Below are 19010 nucleotides of genomic sequence, written 5' to 3' on the forward strand. Positions count from 1 at the left end.
TCTCTACAGCAGACGGCTTCTACTGAGGCAGGGCTCGCTCTCTACAGCAGACGGCTTCTACTGAGGCAGGGCTCGCTCTCTACAGCAGACGGCTTCTACTGAGGCAGGGCTCGCTCTCTGCAGCAGACGGCTTCTACTGAGGCAGGGCTCGCTCTCTGCAGCAGACTTCTACTGAGGCAGGGCTCGCTCTCTACAGCAGACGGCTTCTACTGAGGCAGGGCTCGCTCTCTGCAGCAGACTTCTACTGAGGCAGGGCTCACTCTCTACAGCAGACGGCTTCTACTGAGGCAGGGCTCGCTCTCTACAGCAGACGGCTTCTACTGAGGCAGGGCTCGCTCTCTGCAGCAGACGGCTTCTACTGAGGCAGGGCTCGCTCTCTACAGCAGACGGCTTCTACTGAGGCAGGGCTCGCTCTCTACAGCAGACGGCTTCTACTGAGGCAGGGCTCGCTCTCTACAGCAGACGGCTTCTACTGAGGCAGGGCTCGCTCTCTAGAGCAGACTTTACTGAGGCAGGGCTCGCTCTGTGCCGCAGACGGCTTCTACTGAGGCAGGGCTCACTCTCTACAGCAGACTTCTACTGAGTCAGGACTCACTGTTTGCAGCAGACTTCTACTGAGGCACAGCTCGCTCTCTGCAGCTGAGTTCTACTGAGGTAAGGCTCATTCTCTAAAGTGATTGCTTCTTTATCGTGTGCTATACCTGTGATAATCCTTGGGTGGAAGTGTCTTGCGCTGTAGCAGGTTTCTTGCATTTTATACTAGAATCTTATTGTACATGATTTAGAGAAGGGTCATGGACATCAGGTTACTTTCACATAGGCGTGTTTGTGTGTGTGTGTGTGCATGTGTGCTGTTGATGATTAAACTCAGGGCCAGTCAGTGGCTCTTTACTAATGAACAATTCTGACCCTCAAATGACACTGTAAAAGTATTTTTAATTTTTTTTGTTTATTTTTATGTATTTATTTGTGAGTGACAGAGAGAGAGAGAGAGAGAGAGAAAGAGAGAGAGAGAGAGAGAGAGAGAGAGAGAGAGAGAGAGATGGCGGGAGGGAGACAGGGAGAATGTGCACATCAGTGCCTCCATCCACTGCAAATGAACTCCAGATGCATGCACCCTCTTGTGCATCTGGCTAACGTGGGTCCTGGGGAATCGAGCCTCAAACCTGGGTCCTTAGGCTTCACAGGCAAACACTTAACCACTAAGCCATCTCTTCAGCCCTGTAAAAGTATTTTAAGATTTATTTGCAAGGAGGAAAGGGAGATAGAGAGTGAGAGAGGAAGAGAGATTCTGCTAAGCATGCAACAATGTATGGACAGTACCCAAGTTATCTGATCCAAATTGTTAAGTCAATCATAGTTGAGAAACTGCCATAAAGGGTTTGGGCAAGAAAGATGAAGAGTGACTCTAAAAAATTTTTTGTTTAGAGCTGGAGAGATGGCTTAGCATTTAAGGCATTTGCCTACGAAGCTTAATGACCTGTGTTCCATTCTCCAGGTCCCGCTTAAGCCATATACACAAAGTAACATAGGCATGCAAGGCTGCATATGTGTACAATGTGGCCCATGTGTCTGGAATTCAATCGCAATGGCTGGAGGCCCTGGTGTGCCAATTCTCTCCTTTTGTGCCCTCACCCTCACTCTCTCTGAGGGTTTGATTCAGGTGTCCCCATAAACTTAGGTATGCTGAATGCTCGTCTCTCCAGCTGTTGGTGATTGGAAATTAAAGCTTCCTGAAGGCAGTGTATGTTGGGGGTGGGCTTATGGGTGTTATAGCCAGTGTCTCCTTGCCTGCTGGCTAGGGGTGATGTCCACTCTCTGCTCATGCCATCATTTTCCCTGCCATTGTGTAGTCCCCTCGAGTCTGTAAGCCAAAATAAACCTTTTTTCCCCCACAAGCTGCTCTTGGTTGGGTGATTTCTACCAGCAAACCTGACTGCAACAGTAAAGTGGTACCGAGGAGTGGGATTGCTGCTAGACATCTGACTGCGTGGCTTTGGCCTTTTGGAGCTGAGTTTCAAGAGGAATGTGGAAGGATTTGAAAACTTGGCCTAAGAGACGCTTTGCAGTGCTGCAAGTACGGCTTGATGGACTATTCTGGTCAGAGTTAAAAAACCTGAATGCAGTAAGAACTGTGGAGTAGGAACTGAATGCAGTAAGGACTGTGAGGTTTGGCTTATGAGGGTGAGAAAGAGCTTTGCTTGGACCGGGCTAGTGTGAGAAGCTTGCTGTTATGCTTGTGTCCTGAGAAGTTGTGCAGGGTTGTTTTGCATAGAAATTAGCAAGTGTGAGCAGAGGGATATGGTACACTAAAAATGAAATCTTTGTGTAAACTGCTGCCCGTTCAGCTGCAATTGAAAGATTACAACCTTTGAGATTGGGCCAGTTGACCTGCACTGGAGCAACACAAAGAATGTAGACTCTTGAAGGGGCTTGAGTGCTCAAGGAGTGTCCTGTTCTTCACAGTTTGCATTATTCCCCCTCCCCCCGATTAACAAATTGGCACTCTACCTGGTATTATGGAGTATAAAAATGCAGGAAAGAGAGGGTCATTGAGTTTGCAATGTGGTCTTGTGTTTTGGAAACGGCCATGGGCAGTTTGAAGCAAGTTTGCTGTATGCTTGCATGGAGATGTGATGGAGCCAAGAGGATGACATGGATTGCAGTGGAGACCCAGTGGAGATGCTGGGACCATAAGATGGCTGCTAAGGAGAACTGCTGGCCCCGATGAAGTTTTCCAGGACTATGAGTAGCCTGGCTGGAGGGACGGAATTAAAGCTCCAGAGACTTGTTGCTGGTTAGTTATCAGACTTGGGGACTTGTCACTGACTAGAGCTGTTGGACTTGAAGCTACAGAGTTTGATGTTTGCCCTGGTTTTAAATCTTGTATTAGTTGGCTATTTTTTTTTGCTATGCTCAGTGCCATCTTTTGCAGTGTGAAAGTTTATTCTGTGCCATTGTGGTTTTTTTTTTTTTGGGGGGGGAGGTATTTTTGGGTCTTATGGCTCAATTAAAAGATCTTGGACTGTGGGGATGTATGAACATCATTGGAATTGATAAAAACTATGGGGAATTTTAAAGTTGGATGAATGCACTGCATTTTATATCATGTATGGTTATTAGTATATGGGGGCGAGGGGCAGAATGTGGTGGTTTGATTCTGGTGTCCCCCATAAACTTAGATATTCTGAATGCCAGTTTCCCCAGCTGATGGGGATTGGAAATTAAAGCCTCCTGGAGGCAGTGTATTGTTGGGGGTGGGCTTATGGGTGTTATTGCGAGGGTCCCCTTGCCAGTGTTTGGCATACTCTCTTGTTGCTGTTGTCTACCTGATTCTGGCTGGGGGTGATATCCACCCTCTGCTTATGCCATCATTTTTCCTGCCATCGTGGAGCCTCCCCATGAGCCTATAAGCCAGAATAAGCCTCTTTTATTTTTTATTTTTCTTCCCCACAAGCTGCTCTTGGTCAAGTGATTTCTACCAGCAATGTGAACCTGACTGCAACACTCACTCTCTTGCATTAAAAAAAGGCCAGTTTGTTGGGCTTGCCTCAGAAGATATTTTTAAATTTTTTATTTGTAAAAGTGAGTGAGAGAGAAATTGTGCCAGGGCCTTAGCCACTGAAAACTTCAGACACAGCACCACTTTGTGTACATGGCTTACGTGGGTTCTGGGGAGTTGAATTTGGGTTTTAAGGTTTTGTAGTTATGCGCCTTAACAGCTAAGCCATTTCTTCAGCCCTAAATTATTTTTTAAGTTAATTAATTTGCAAGGAGAGAGAGAGAGAGAGAGAGAGAGAGAGAGAGAGAGACAGACAGACAGAATGAATGAATAGAATGGGCATACCACAGCCCCCAGCTGCTGCAAATGAACTCCAGATGAATGTGCCAGTTTCTGCATCTGTCTTTACATGGATATGGGGGCATTAAACCTGGCTTCTTAGGCTTTGTAGGCAACCACTTTAACTGCTAATGCATCTCTCCAACCCTGGACAGTCTGGACACTGACTTTTTCTTTTAAAGGTAGAGTCTCACTCTAGCCCAGGCTGACCTGGAATTCACTAATTCACTACATAGTCTCATTGTGGCCTCAAACTCACAGTGATCCTCCTACTTCAGTACTGGGATTAAAGGTGTGTGCCACCATGCTCAGTTTTGGACAGTAACTCTTAAAACCCCAGACTGCCTCACTTGTGACGTATCATGGGGAGAGGTGGCTGTTAGGGAGCACTTCTTTTCACTGTTGATGGTCTCTGTTTAATGTAATTACTTAATGAAATATTTTCACCACATACCACAGATGAACATGTAGCCCACTTTCAAGAGACAAAATACATCTGTTATGCATCAAAGTCTAAAGCACGTATGGACCAGGGATAGATGTGTTTATCTGTATACGACCTGCACCATGCCCTATTCTCTTCTTTAGACCCTCATTCTTCCCTTTGACCCCCCTCCTTTTGGTGCAGCAGGTTTTCATGGGTTCTAGGAAATTGAACTGGACTCCTTAGGCTTCACAGGGAAATGCCTTAACCGCTAAGCCATTTCCCCAGCCCTCCTTTGTCCTTTTTATTTCCCCTTATACCACCTCCTACCATCATGACATCGCTTTGTCAAACCTCACTCACACCTACAGCCCCTCCTCCAGCATTCACCTACTGTGGATAATACTAACCATAAGTGGTGCCTGCTATGGTTTGTCCAGCAAAGGTTTATGCATCAGAAGACTGGACCCTAATGCCACTGACCTTTTAAGAGGTGTGGCCAAATTGGTGGTAACTGGGCCATGGGGGTTTGACCCTCCTGATGAATGCAGTCGCTTAGGAGTGGTCAGGCCTCCACCATTATGTAGTCAGAGGACAGACTGTTACAAACTGAGGCCACTTTATTTTTTTAATAAATTTTTTTTGGGGGGAGAAATAGAGAATTGGCTTGCCAGGGCTCCAGCCACTGCAATCGAACTGCACGTTTGCACCTCCTAGTGGGCATGTGCTCCATCTTACATGGGATCTGGAGAGTCAAACATGGGTCCTTGGGCTTCACAGGCAAGTTAAGGTTAAGGTAAGTGCCTTAACCACTAAGCCATCACTCCAGCCCAAGTGAGGCCACTTTATGCATTGATCCCTCCTGACGTCAAGTTATGATGCAACTAGAGGGCCCCATTAGGACACAAGTATAATGCTGTTGAGATGTTCCAGCCACCAGAACTGAGAATGAAATAAGCTGTTAGGTTACTAGGCCTTGGGAAATTTATCATAGCAGCAAAAACAGACTAGAATAGCTTCCTCACTCAAATCACCATGCCCATCTGAGCTGTCTCCCATGTGCTTTACAGCTGCCTCTTACAATCAGTCTCGTTTATGAAAACTACAAAGTGCAAGTTGTTACCTCCTTTCAAAGGGGGGAGGAGCAACATAAATGCTTATAAGCACAACTTTGAGAAGCCTTCTGCACTCAGTTGTTTCAGGACTGGCGCTGTGCCTCTGAGTGGCTTTCTGCTAGAACAGTGATTCTGACTTGGGTTTGGTCACTAGTTGTGGCTGATTTTGGGACTTTCCAGCTGGCTGTTTCCTCACCAGCTTCTCTAACAGGCGACACTACTTCAGCACCACTTTTTATTGAGGTGAAAGCTTCAACTTTTACTTTATTTTTTAAAATTTATTTATTTATTTATTTGAGAGCAACAGACACAGAAAGACAGATAGAGGGAGAGAGAGAGAATGGGCGCGCCAGGGCTTCCAGCCTTTGCAAATGAACTCCAGATGCGTGCGCCCCCTTGTGCATCTGGCTAACGTGGGACCTGGGGAACCGAGCCTCGAACCGGAGTCCTTAGGCTTCACAGGCAAGCGCTTAACTGCTAAGCCATCTCTCCAGCCCAACTTTTACTTTAAATCACTTAAGTGGGTTATATTTTAATAATTCTCTTCCCCTCAATTATGTTTTTTTGTTGAGGCTAAAGAGGGGCCATAAGCTGTTGCTCTTGGGAGTGTTGGTGTTGCACATATTAACATCTCACAGGCATTTTCTGAGACACTTTCCCAAACTCAGAACCTTGTCAGTAACTGATTCAGCCAGTCTTGTAGAACCTTCTACAAAAATGTCTGACATATCCCAAAACAGTAGCTAGCTACTAGAATATCCCCTATTTAAAATGCTGGGCCTAGGCATGGTGGCGCACACTTTTGATCTCAGCACTCTGGAGGCAGAAGTAGGTTTGTCATGAATTCGAGGCCAGCCTGAGCGAGAGTGAGACCTACCTTGAACAATTAAAAAATAAAATGCCCGAAAACACAAATTGCTTGAATTTTGGAGTATTTGCATATGGCTCCTATCCTGGAGATGGGACTCAAGCCTAAACATGATGCTTTCCCATATGCTTCATATCTATTGCCCAAAGGTCCTTTGTATTATTACTTTTTCTTTTTTGGTTTCTCGAAGTAGGGTTTCACTCTAGCCCAGGCTGACCTGGAAGTCACTCTGTATTCTCAGGGTGGCCTTGAACTCACAACAATCCTACCTCTGCCTGGGATTAAAGGCATGCACTACCATGCCTGGCTCTTTCCTTTGTAATTTAAATAACTAAATAAGGTGTGCAGCTGCTGAAAAAAACCACTGTATGTCTGTGATATAATGTTGTGTGGAATTTTCCACTTGTGGCTTCATGTTGGTATATTTTTGTTTTGGATTTGGGGTATTCAGCCTGTAATGTGGCCAATGTCTCCAATAAAGTGGAACTTCTATTTAAATGAGTGGGTACTGGCTGTCACATAGGACACCAGTTCTAGATTGACATTTTCCTATTTCCGTGTTCTTAACCAGAGAGAATGGGAGCACTAGGACTTCTAGCTGATGCAAACAACTAGATGCACCACCCTGTGCGTCTGGCTTTATACAGGTTCTGGGAAATCAATCTGGATCATTCTGCTTTACAGGCAAGCACCTTAACTGCTGAGCCATCTCTTCAGCCCAGCTCCTTCTATTTTCTGATGACCTCATTCACTATTGGAAACCAGTTTCCATTAAGTAAACAACCCCCATTTAAAATTACTTAGTGTGGTGTTCCTAGTTAAATCTCCAGGCCTAGGTGTGTTCCTGGTCAGCCTGTGCTGGCTGCTGTCTCTGCTATTGAGGTATGCTGACATGTGGCAGTTTCTTCCATGATGAAGCTTCCTCTGGAATCTGTAAGCCTATAAACCCTCTCCCTATAGGCTTCTTCAGGTCAGGGTTTATCCCCCCCCCAGCAATAAACACAAAGGTCACTGCAATACTCAATCCATTATATTAGTAATGGTGGAAAAAACTTGCGTAGACTCTTTATTTCAAGACAATTTTAATGTATTTTAACTTAGACAAAAATAGCTGGAGTCTCTTATCTAGGAACATGAGGGCAGAGGCTGTCTCTGCTAAGGCCATTCCCTGAACACTGGAGCAGAGGTAGTCAAGCTGGATCAGGAGGCAACAGTCTGCGGTGACGCCGGCAGACAGGAGTTTCACGCTTGCAGACCAGGCTGGTCTCAAAGTCAGGCCTACCTACGCCCCTGCCTTCCTTCCCAAGTGTTGGGATTATAGACATAAGCCACCATACAAAGCCTCTGAAACTCCTGATTCTTCCCTAATAGCATACACCTCTTTTCACTCATCAGTGTTTCCTTAAGACAGTCTCTCCCTGAGCCCAGAGCTGCTGTTGTCAGACGGCTAACCAGTGAGCCCCAGCGATTCTCTAGTCTCTGCTTCCTAGTGGACTGGAGTTACAGGCATGTGTGGCCACGGCAAGATATTTGTGTGGCCGCTTGGAAAATCAAACTCAGGGTGAATTGGGCCCTCATGCTTATGGGGCAAGCGTGCTTACCCGGTGAGCCATCATCCCAACCCCTACTTCTATCTTTTTAGTAGAGCTTGTTTGTTATATGAATTCTCTGATGTCTAATAAGAGTTGAACTAACACGGAAGGACTTTCCACACTCACCACAATGATAAGGCTTTTCACCTGTGTGGATTCTTTGATGCTGAGTAAGACCTGTGCGCCCACTGAAATCTCTTCCACATTCTTTACACTTATAGGGCTTCACTCCAGTGTGGACCCGATGATGTTGAACAAGATGTGCGGGCTGAATGAAGGCTTTCCCACACTCATCACATTTGTAAGGCTTCTCCCCTGTGTGAATTCTCCTGTGCTTAGTAAGGTCTGAGCTACAACTATAACTCTTTCCACACTCATCACACTTATACTGCCTTCTTTCCCTCTGTCGCCATTCCATTCTTCCCTCATTTTCAACAGCATCTTTGGACTCAGGATGCCGAGGAACATTTCTGGTCAGTCTGTTGTTTATATCCCCAAGGACTTCTGCATCTATGGGCACATCTTCCTTCTGGGAAGACACTTCATTCTCGGTCCTGGACTTACCACCTGCAACACACAGGACACAAACAGATCTCAGTCTAGGTTAGAAACAAAAGCCTGTGGGGGAAAAAAGAACATGTAGACATAATAAATGTATTACAAAATAGCAAAAAATATTAACATGTTTTTTACATATTTGGTGATGTTTTGGTAACATTATATGTCAAGAACATTCAGGGATAGAAACCAGAGGGTGAGACTGTAAGACTGAGATGGGGAAGGAGACAAAACCTTAAGAAAAAGCTGTGGTTTCAACCCAGCACTCAGGAGGCAGAAGGGGGAGGATCACTGTGAGTTTGAGGCCAGCATGGGACTACAAAATGAGTGCTAGGTCAGCCTGGGCTAGAGTGAGGCCCTACCTCAAAAAAGAAAAAAAACAAAACAAACCCTCAGGAAGAGCATTCAGGACCCAAAGCAGGCAGTGGGAGTAAAAAGCAAAGAACAATGACTACAGGATAACAGTGTGGAGAATCAAAGATACACAGAAACTATCCAAGGAGGAGAGCATGCATGGAAGTGTTTATCACTGTGACAAAAGCCTGCAAAAACACTGAGGAAGGCTTACTTTGGCCCACGGTGGGCTGGCTCCATCACCAAAGCCTGTGACACAACACAAACATGGTGGAAGCTTCTCACCTGATGGTAAGCAAGAAGCAGACCATAGCACAAAGGAGCCAGGGATAATATGTGTCCTTCAAGGGAAGACCTCCTATAAAATACTTCCTCTATCCAGCCACATCAGCTAATAGCCATTAAGTGTGAACTCACCAATGGCTAAACCCACTGAAGTGATACTTTTTATGATCTAATCACCTCTTACAGGGTCATCGACTAGGGGACCAAGCTTTGAGCGTAGGAGTATATTTCACAAACTCTAACAGGAGCATATTATCTGAAAGCAGAGTGCAATCATTCATGTCAGAGTACACGAAAGGAAAGTGAGCAAAAGTGACAAGGGACTGTGCAGGACCCAAGAAACCGCACCTGTAAAAGTGTCCTGTGACATGGGCCTGCCTGCTGAGGGTCCACAAGGAGAACCACTGAATTTCCTATATTAGTTTAATTAATTTCCAAAAATTCCTAAATTCTCTCCTTCCTCTTGTCACACCCATTAACTACAGCACACACCTTTAACCCCAGCACTCGGGAGGCAAAGGTAGGATGATCAATATGAATTCAAGGCCAGCCTATGACTACAAAGTAAATTCTGGATCAGCCTGGGTTAGAGCAAGAATGCAACTCAAAAAAACCAAAAAATTGGGGCTGGAGAGATAGTTTAGTGTTTAAGCACTTGCCTATGAAGCCTAAGGACCCTGGTTCGAGGCTCGATCCCCCAGGACCCACATAAGCCAGATGTATAAAGTACATCATGCATCTGGAATTTGTTTGCAGTGGCTGGAGACCCAAGCCTGCTCATTCTCTCTCTCTGACTCTTGCTCTGTCTGTTGCTCTCAAATGAATAAATAAAAATAAAACAAAAAAAAATTAAAAAAAAAAACCCAAAATTAAAAAGGTGGGCATGTCTTTAATCCCAGCACTTGGGAGGCAGAGGTAGGAGGATTGCTGTGACCCTGAGACTACATAGTGAATTTCACATCAGCCTGGGCTAGACAGAAACCCAACCTCAAGCCCCGCTCCCAAAAAATGAGAAGAAAAAAGCTAAACTTGCCAGGTGTGGTGGTGCATGCCTTTAATCCTAGCCCTCAAGAGGCCTGTTCTGGCCCTTCCTTCTCTGCATTTTAGAGTTGTTCTCTTCTTTGAAACTTAAAAAAGGAAGGATCACCTGGCCCCCACTTATTTAAAACAGACCTCCTTATGCTGGGAGGATGCTGTTTCCTCAGTACAGAAACCTTTGACACCAGCCTCTCACAAAACCCTCCACATCAGAATCAAACTCATAGGAGATGCTATTTCTAGCACTTTTCCCTCAACTCAGAATGTCTCATTCCTGCCACCCAACAACCTCTGCTTGAACCAATCTACTTTGCGACACCTCTGTAGCCCCCACAGGGTCAGCTGCCCTTCCCTTCTCTCTAGCTCTCACAGTGTAGCCACAGCACAGTGACTATTTTACGTAAAGAGAAAGCTTGAATGTCTTATTTTTTATTTCCTTCTCTCTTCTTCCTTTTTTTTTTTTGGAGGCAGGGTTTCAATCTAGTTCAGGCTGACCTGGAATTCGCTATGTAGTCTCAGGGTGGCCTCAAATTCATGGTAATCCTACCTCTGCCTCCCCAGTGCTGAGATTAAAAGCATGCACCACCACGCTCGGCCTATTTTTGGATTCTTTATGTATTACTGTGCCCCGCATATGGTTTTCAATGAAAAGGAGTAAATGAACAGAAGAGAGGGTTCTTAGCCTCACCTTTAAAGCCAAACCGTAACCAGCATATTTCACTTTTAGACTTAACGGTCTGAAAAACATCTTAAATTATATGTAGCTGAATTCAGCCTGTCAAGATGGCTCAGTGGCTAAGCACTTGCTGAGAGCAAGAGGACCTGAAAGTACTAGAATTTGATTTCCCAGGACCCATGACAGCAGCTGGATGTGGCCATGCATGCCTGTAACCCCAGCCCTGTGGGAAGAAGAGATGAGAAAACTGCTACAGCTAGCAAAAACCAGAGCACCAGCAGAGGTAGAGTTCGAGGCCACCCTGAGACCACATAGTGAATTCCAGGTCAGCCTGGGCTAGAGTGAAAACCCTTGAAAAGCCAAAGAAAACAAAACAAAACAAAAAACCACCAGAACTCTGTATTGAGGAACTGTCTCAAGAAAACAGGTGGACAAATGATGGCTGGGGGAGGGGGGAATGAGAGTGGAGAGGGGGGAGGAGGAGACACATAACTTTCTCTGACCTCTGCATCTGCACATACATGTGTATACCACACACACACTACACATGCAAAAAATTAACTTTTATATTCAACCACCTGAAATTTGAGGTTCCTAAAACTTAAGTGGTGAAAATCAAAAATAAGCAGATTATAGGACATTCCTCAGAGGCGGCTTTATGGACACAAGAACTTCCAGCCACAAGGCAAGAGGCACTGAAAAGGGCAGGCTTTAGCAAACTAGGACTTTTTTTTAGTGTACTCTGGGGACACATTAGATTCCTGGTCTTTAGTGAGATGTAACAAGGACATAACCACTTACCCTAGTGAGCAGAGTTCAAACTCTGTATGACTGCTCCTTGCCATCTGTCTTTTACCTGTTCCTTTGAGCATGGTGTCATAACAGAGCAAGTTGTGTTGTTCCCAAAATCCACATTGAAACCCTTAATCTTTAATACATCTGCAAAGGTCTTTTGGTACCAGTTGGATTGCTGCTCTTACAAGCACAGATACCAGGACCATGTCTGCACAGAGAAAAGGCTATGAAAGTACAGTGAAAAACCAGCAAACCAAGGAGGTGTGACACCAGGAGAGGTGGAAGTAAATGCTGTTGTTTAAGCCATCTAGTGGTCTGTTAAGGCAGCCCCAGCCAACTTAACCAGATGACATATTATTCCACTGCTTTAAAATGGAAGCCTAGAAAGAAGAAGCATTAGATAACAGAAGGATAAGGCATGAATATTTAAGCCCATCCTCCAGCCCTGGGGCCAAATAGCAGCTTAAAACTTAAAAATTCTCTGTAGATAGGTGAAGGGCATGCAAGAAACAGGAGGAAAAATGAGAAAGTGTCCTTCTGTTATGGTTCTCATACTTGGTCCCTTTGAAATTATGTTGGAGTTTAATCCTCACTGGTAGGTATTCAGGGGTGGAAATTTAACCAGAGTATGTTGAGAGGTAGGACCTATGGGAGGGTGACACTGATGCCTGTTGCTGCTTACCCAGGAGTGATGTGATCTGAAGAAACAGGCACACCCGGAGCGTTTATTGAGAGCAAACAACAGATGTGGGGAGCCAAACATCTAACATACAATAGTTCATGACTAACACAAGCACACCTGTAATCATAAGGGACCAAGTCCAGATTTTATCCTACTCTGTCAGGCACTTTCACAGACCTCTGTGACCCTGACATTCTGGGAACTGTTTGCAGCATTTAGAGGAGAGTTTTTCTCAAGCTATTCTTATAAATAGGAGTTGCCCCCACATGACTTTTTGGAAAACCTTGTTTTAATAGCTTTCTGGCTGGAGAGATGGCTCAGCGGTTAAGGTGTTTGCCTGCAAGGCCAAAGGATCCCGGTTTGATTCTCCAAGACCCACATAAGCCAGATGCACAAGGGGGCGTACACGTCTCGAGTTAATTTGCAGTGCCTGGAGTGCCCATTCTCTCTCTCTGCCTCTCACTTCCTCTCTCAAAATGGATAAATTAAAAAAAAAAAAAAAAAGAAAGAATAGCTTCCTTATAACCAAATGGAGGCACTTATGTCAAATTATATTCTCACAGGAGGGAATTAGAGTTAAATAAGGTCATTAGAGTGCAGCACATGTGGTTGAATACTGGTAGCTTCATTCAAAGGTGGGAGAGACCAGAAAACAGTTTCTTGACATGTCATGTCCTAGGTTGCCCTGTGATTCTGTCAATATGAAGATTATCACCAATCAGCCTTTAGACCTTGAACCAGAACTATGAACCAAAACAAACCTCTCTTCTGTGTTTTTTTTCTTTTTTCTTCGAGGTAGGGTCTCACTCTAGCCCAGGCTGACCTGGAATTCACTATGGAATCTCAGGATGGCCTCGAACTCACAGCAATCCTCCTACCTCTGCCTCCCGAGTGCTGGGATTAAAGGCGTGCACCACCACGCCTGGCTCAAACCTCTCTTCTTAAAAACTACCTTAGTGGTTAAGGTGCTTGCCCACAAAGCCAAAGGACCGAGGTTTGATTCCTTAGGACCCACTTAAATCAGATGCACAAGGTGGCACAATCTTCTGGAGACTAGAGGCCCTGTTGTGCCCATTCTCTCTATCTGCCTCTCTCTCTCAAATATATAAATGAAAATGAAATATTGAAAAATACTATCCAGTCTGTGGTACTGTGTCATTGGCAACAATAATGGACTAGGATACCCTTTGGATCTAAGAATCAGCTCCTCTCTCACACACACAAAACTCTGCCTCCTTACCATTCCCAGAATCTTGCTCTGGTGGAGCCTGCTTAGGCTCAAGCTGAGCAGTTAGTGACTCATGCGGCTTTTCCATGGGGGTCAATTCATCCAGGAGTATGTCTTCATCATCCGTATCTGAACTGTCCGGGACCTGGTGACAAGGGGGGATGATTGGGACTGTCAGATTTTGTCTGAACCATACAGAACTTTAGATGAAATAGGTAGAAAGAGCCAGGCATGGTGGTGTATATCTTTAATCCCAGCACTCAGAGGAGGCAGAGGTAGGAAGATTGTCATGAATTCCAGGCCAGCCTGAGACTACACAGTGAACATGAGGTCAGCTTGGGCTCGAGTGAAACCCTACCTTGAAAAACCAGGTGGGGGTGAAGGCCTCTACTAGGGACCAGGGGAATAGAAACAGGGATGAATTTTCATTCAACTGTAAATGGCAATGATTAGTGAAAGGCTTATTTCTACATAGTTCAGGATACTGGAGAGAGAAATCTTTTTCTCCCATCCATCTTACAGAGATCCAAGATCACATATTCTTGGAATTAGGAAAGTACCTTAAGAAAGCTCTAGTAAGAGAACTTCTCCTATAACCATGCTATACATTACCCTAGCCACTAGCAAAGTGTGGCTGAGTGCTTAAAACAAGGCTTGTAAACATTCAGATATGCTAAGTGTAAAAACATACCAACCTTTGAAAACAGTGTAGAAAAAACATCTAAGCCTCTTATTTTGGATACTGATTACTAAATACTGAGTTAGGTAAAATAGACTTTATTTCATTTATATTGTTGAGATGGGAATCTTGTGACACAGACCAGGTTGGTTTTGAACTTGAAGTAATTCTCCTGTCTTAGCACTGCAAGTGCAGGGATAATAGGCATGTGTGCCCATGCCTGGCTTCTAGTTTAGTTATTTTAAATCTTTGTGAGTGCAGGTTGCACATGCATGAAGGTCGGGGACAACCTTTGGACCTTGCTTTCCACCTTATTTGAGGCAGGGTTTCTTGTTCACCTCTGCATATAGCAAGCTAACTGGCCATCAAGCTTCCAGAGATTCTTGTCTTTACTTTTCTCTTTTTTTTGGAGGGGGGGGAGTAGGGACAGAAGGGGGGGAAACAGTGGGGACAGAAGGGGGGGGAAGGAGTTTGAGATAGGGTCATGCTTTAGCAAATTCACTATGAAGTCTCAGGGTGACCTCGAACTCAAGTTGATACTCCTACCTCTCCTTTCAAGTGCTGGGATTAAAGGTGTGTGCCACCATGATCAGCCACTTTTCTTTCTGTTTTGAGATAAGGTCTCACCATAGACCAGGCTGACCTAGAACTTACCCTGTAGTTTCAGGCTAGTCTTGAACTCAGTGATCCTCCTAACTCTAACTCCTGAATGCTGGGATTAAGTGTGTGCGCCACCATGCCCAGCTTTATTTACACTCTTTATATAAAATTATTAAACCTGTGGCTCTTAAAAATTTTAGTGTATGTAGATAAGGCACATATAATTTTGAGCAGTGTTGTGAAGTGCCCTTGGTTTCAAATTGAATTCCTACCTGAATATATTGGTGTGAAGGGAGTTTCTCAATTTACTCATGTATAGTTTTGACTGTTATACAGTTTTCCTCAGATATGTCTTCCAGTAATTTCCTACTGTTCCTGGCCTTCCAAACTGAAACAAGAGTCAGTTTCTTTGCTATGCAGCATTATTTTAGCTTTTTGACACTGGCATCCATGCCCCTCCCTAAATCCAGTTATTCTCTAGCAATAAAACATTATCAGCTGGGTGTGGTGACACACACCTTTAATCACAGCCCTTGGGAAGCAGAGGCAGAAGGATCGCTGGGAGTTTGAGGCTAGCCTGGAACTAAAGAGTGAGCTCCAAGTTAGCTTGGACTCGTGAGATCCTGCCTGGGGGAAGAGGGAGAACAAACACTCCCACCCCCAATTATTTTCAGGTTTTTTCTTTCACATGCCTTTTGTTTTAACTTGGCCCATATACTCAGATTACTCAAGATCAACTGACCAGCCCAACACACCTGCTTTTGGGATTCATCAAGCTCCTTTTCCAGGTTCTCCAGCACAGTCACAGCCTCCTCTCCAGTCTCTGGATGGTGTGCCCGCACCCAGGCCTGGAGTTCCCGAGGAAGAATGCTCAGGAACTGTTCCAGCACCAGCAGGTCTAAGATCTGCTCCTTGGTATGGCACTGTGGCTTGAGCCACCCACAGCAATGCTCCCAGAGCTGGGTGAAAGCTTCGCGAGGTCCAGGTGCATCCTCATAGGACAACTTCCTGAAGTTCTGTCTGCTGAGTTCTCTCTTACAAGAACTGTATTTTTGTGAGATGGAATCCTGTTCCCAGGAATGGTTCTCTACTTTAACTATAAAGAAGTCTTTTTGCTCTTCAAGTTCCAGGGCTGCAGCCATGCTGGGATTTTAGCGATACACTTCTCTATCTGGGAATGATTCAAGGAGAATCTCTTAAGATCTTGCCTTAAAAGACACTCCCAAGGCACAAAAAAGTTATTCTAGAGAAAGTGAAAATGCTGCTGCCTTCACCCAGAAGAAACAGTCTCCTCAGAATCTCTACAAAACAAAACAAAACAAAAAAAAAAAAAAAAGGAAGAAAAGAAAATTACTGTGAATCAGGGACATGACTTGACATTGTGCTGTTGAGAGACCAAAAAGTAATAACGCGTAAATAATTAAACAATGGCACTGCCATTTTAGGACAAATCATTGTTAACAAAAGAGGAGCCCAGGCTCCTCTCAGATAAGGAACTAGCTGACTAACACGCTGACCTTTGCTTCTGTAGCTCATGCTCGCTTGCTCAACAGGACATTCCAGAAATATTTAACTGTGGGGGCCTCCGGCTTCTTGCAAAAGATAGGTTCTGCAAGCAGTCTGCTGACCAGAAATAAGCAACTAGCAATGTTCCCGCACGTGCCTTCTTGGAACCAATCATTTTAAAAGATGCAATGTGATGTAACCCCTTTGTCCCTTTCCCGCTTTTTCTTCTTTTATAAACCCCTACTTTTAGAAGGTTAGGGCTCTCTTCCACAGGCGCTGCGTCGGTCTGTGTGGATAGAGACCCCGCTTAAGCTTGACATTAAAAGAAACCTGTTGCTTTTACATTCGAGTGTCTCGGCTTCTGTGGCGGTCCTCTGGGTGACTCCTGGGTGAATGGGGGGTCTTGACACAACACTGTGTGCTACTAATCTAGAACTCAGACTTTTACTGCAAAATGCTCACGTTTCTCACTCGGTGGATGGACTGATTAAGTCCCTAGCTGCCAGTTGCCCCGAGTTCCCAGTAAGCTGTTATGTTTAAAGGATCTTTTTATTGTTTTTCGAGGTAGGGTCTCACTCTAGCCCAGGCTGACCTGGAATTCACTCTAGTCTCAGGGTGGCCTCGAACTCACGGCGACCCTCCTATCTCTGCCTCCCGAGTGCTGGGATTAAAGGCACGAGCCACGACGCCCGGGATCTCCCATGCGAACAAGCCAACTGTGTTCCCCGGACTAAAAGGTTAAGAGCCAAACCCGGAAGAGGTCAAGTTTATGCTTCCGTGGAACCGGTTACGAGAGCTCGGGCTGCGCCCAGGCCCTGGGGGAAGGCCGGCCCAAGTCCTCCGGCCGGACGCGGGACCGGGACGGACGAGAGCACCTGTAGCCCGCCGCGGGAGCCGGGGAGGGGCCAGCGCCCTCTCTTCCACCCGGGCAACGGGAAACACTCACCTCACGGATGGAGACGGGCCACGGGGCCAGCCAGCGTCCACACCGCCAAGACCACAGCGCCGAAACAAGTACGCGCAGGCGCGGCAGGCACTTCCGGCCACTGGAGAACGCCAACGATCATAGGGCCGGAACCAGTACGCGCATGCGCGGCAGGCACTTCCGGACACTCGAGAACGCCAACGATCATAGGGCCGGAACCAGTACGCGCAGGCGCGGCAGGCACTTCCGGCCACTCGAGAACGCCAACGATCACAGGGCCGGAATCAGTACGCGCAGGCGCGGCAGGCACTTCCGGCTCCCCTAGCCCGGCAAAGACCGCAGAGCCGGACCGGTACGCGCAGGCGCTTCCTTCCCTGCACTATGCACCGTTGGTAGCCGGCGGCTTCTTGGGACGCTCGTGCGGGGCGTGGGTTCTGCAGCTACCGGAATAACGGTTTTATTTTTAGAATAAATACTATTTTAAGTAAAGCATGCACTCACTAAAGTTTATTTAGCTAGGCATGGTGGTGCACGCCTTTAGTTCCAGCAATCGGGAGGCAGAGATACGAGGATTACCATGAATTCGAGGCCCCCCTGAGAATACATAGTGAATTCCAGGTCAGCCTGGGCTGGAGCAAGACCCTTCCTCGAAAACCACACACACCCCCCAAGTAAAAAAAGTGAACCTCAAGACACTGCTGAAGTTGGGTTATGTATGTAGTCTCAGGGTGGCCTTGAACTCGGTGATCCTTCAATCTCTGCTTCCCAAGTGCTGTAATTAAAGGCGTGCACCACCACTCCTGGCTGATATCTTCATTTGGTAGGAACAAATTTTACACAGTTTGAGAATCAAGGCTAATTAATGTTGATTTTGGGAAAGTACTAATAAAGCACAATTTAATTCTGCCACTATTTGCGGGGAAATTTAAGTTTTTTTTTTTTTTTTTGTTTTCGAGGTAGGGTCTCACTCTAGCCCAGGCTGACCTGGAATTCACTATGGAGTCTCACCACGCCCGGCTAAGTTTTTTTTTTTTTTTTAATTAATTCTCAAGAGTATGTAATGAAGACCACAGAGCCAGATTGAATCTTTAAAATTTTTTTTCAAAAAAATTTATTTGCAAGGAGAGACAGAATGAGTACGTCAAGGCCTCTAGCCTCTGCAAACGAACTCCAAACCATGCACCATTTTGTGCATCTGGCTTTATGTGGGTACTGGGGAATTGAACCCAGGATGTTAGGCTCTGCAGGCAAGCACCTTAATAGTTGAGCCATCTCTCCAATCCCTTGAACCTTTTTGTTTGTTTTTGTTTTTGAGGTAGGGTATTACTTTCATCTAGGCTGACTTGTAACTCTGTAGTTTCATGTTGGCGTCAAACTCAAAGCAATCCTCCTACCTCTGCCTCCCCAAATGCTGGGATTGAAGGCGGTACTACTATGCCAAGTTTCAAGTTGAATCTTGAAAAGTCTGTGTGGTTGTAAGTGGAAACATAAAGGGGAGACTCATGCAAGATAAGCCCTTCCCCCCAGTCTGAACCTCTCCTAAGTTATAACGCCATTCCTTTGATGTGATGGAACAGTTTCACTCCTTTCCTGGATGTGTTCTTCAAGTGCTTACACAGCTACTGTCCCAATGCTTTTTATAAGCATTGTCCCACTTGTGGAAGACAGGCAGTAAAGTAGGGCTCTATAACCCAGACTCTATTTCAACTTCAGCCATCAAGCTAAGCATACTGTATCTCCTCAGCTAACTGTCCTGTCTCCATCAAGTGCCATCCATTGAAAACTGAGTTCACAACTTAGCAAGGAATCACTTCTTGACTACCTTCATGCTAACATTTACTGGG

General features: G+C 45.5%; 1 protein-coding gene across 1 annotated transcript; it reads right to left on the reverse strand.

Annotated features, from left to right (window-relative positions):
• Positions 1–7313: 7313 nt before the first annotated feature.
• On the reverse strand, positions 7314–17297 carry Zscan16 (zinc finger and SCAN domain containing 16). The gene is made up of 4 exons (XM_012951775.2): positions 17188–17297; positions 15491–16036; positions 13469–13601; positions 7314–8407 (listed from the first exon to the last, which is right to left on the reverse strand). The coding sequence occupies exons 2-4, from the start codon at positions 15875–15877 to the stop codon at positions 7887–7889; spliced, it is 1041 nt and encodes a 346-aa protein (XP_012807229.2). The 5' UTR covers positions 15878–16036; positions 17188–17297; the 3' UTR covers positions 7314–7886.
• Positions 17298–19010: the final 1713 nt, after the last annotated feature.

Source organism: Jaculus jaculus, chromosome 13, assembly GCF_020740685.1.
Source record: "Jaculus jaculus isolate mJacJac1 chromosome 13, mJacJac1.mat.Y.cur, whole genome shotgun sequence".
Lineage (NCBI taxonomy): Eukaryota > Metazoa > Chordata > Mammalia > Rodentia > Dipodidae > Jaculus > Jaculus jaculus.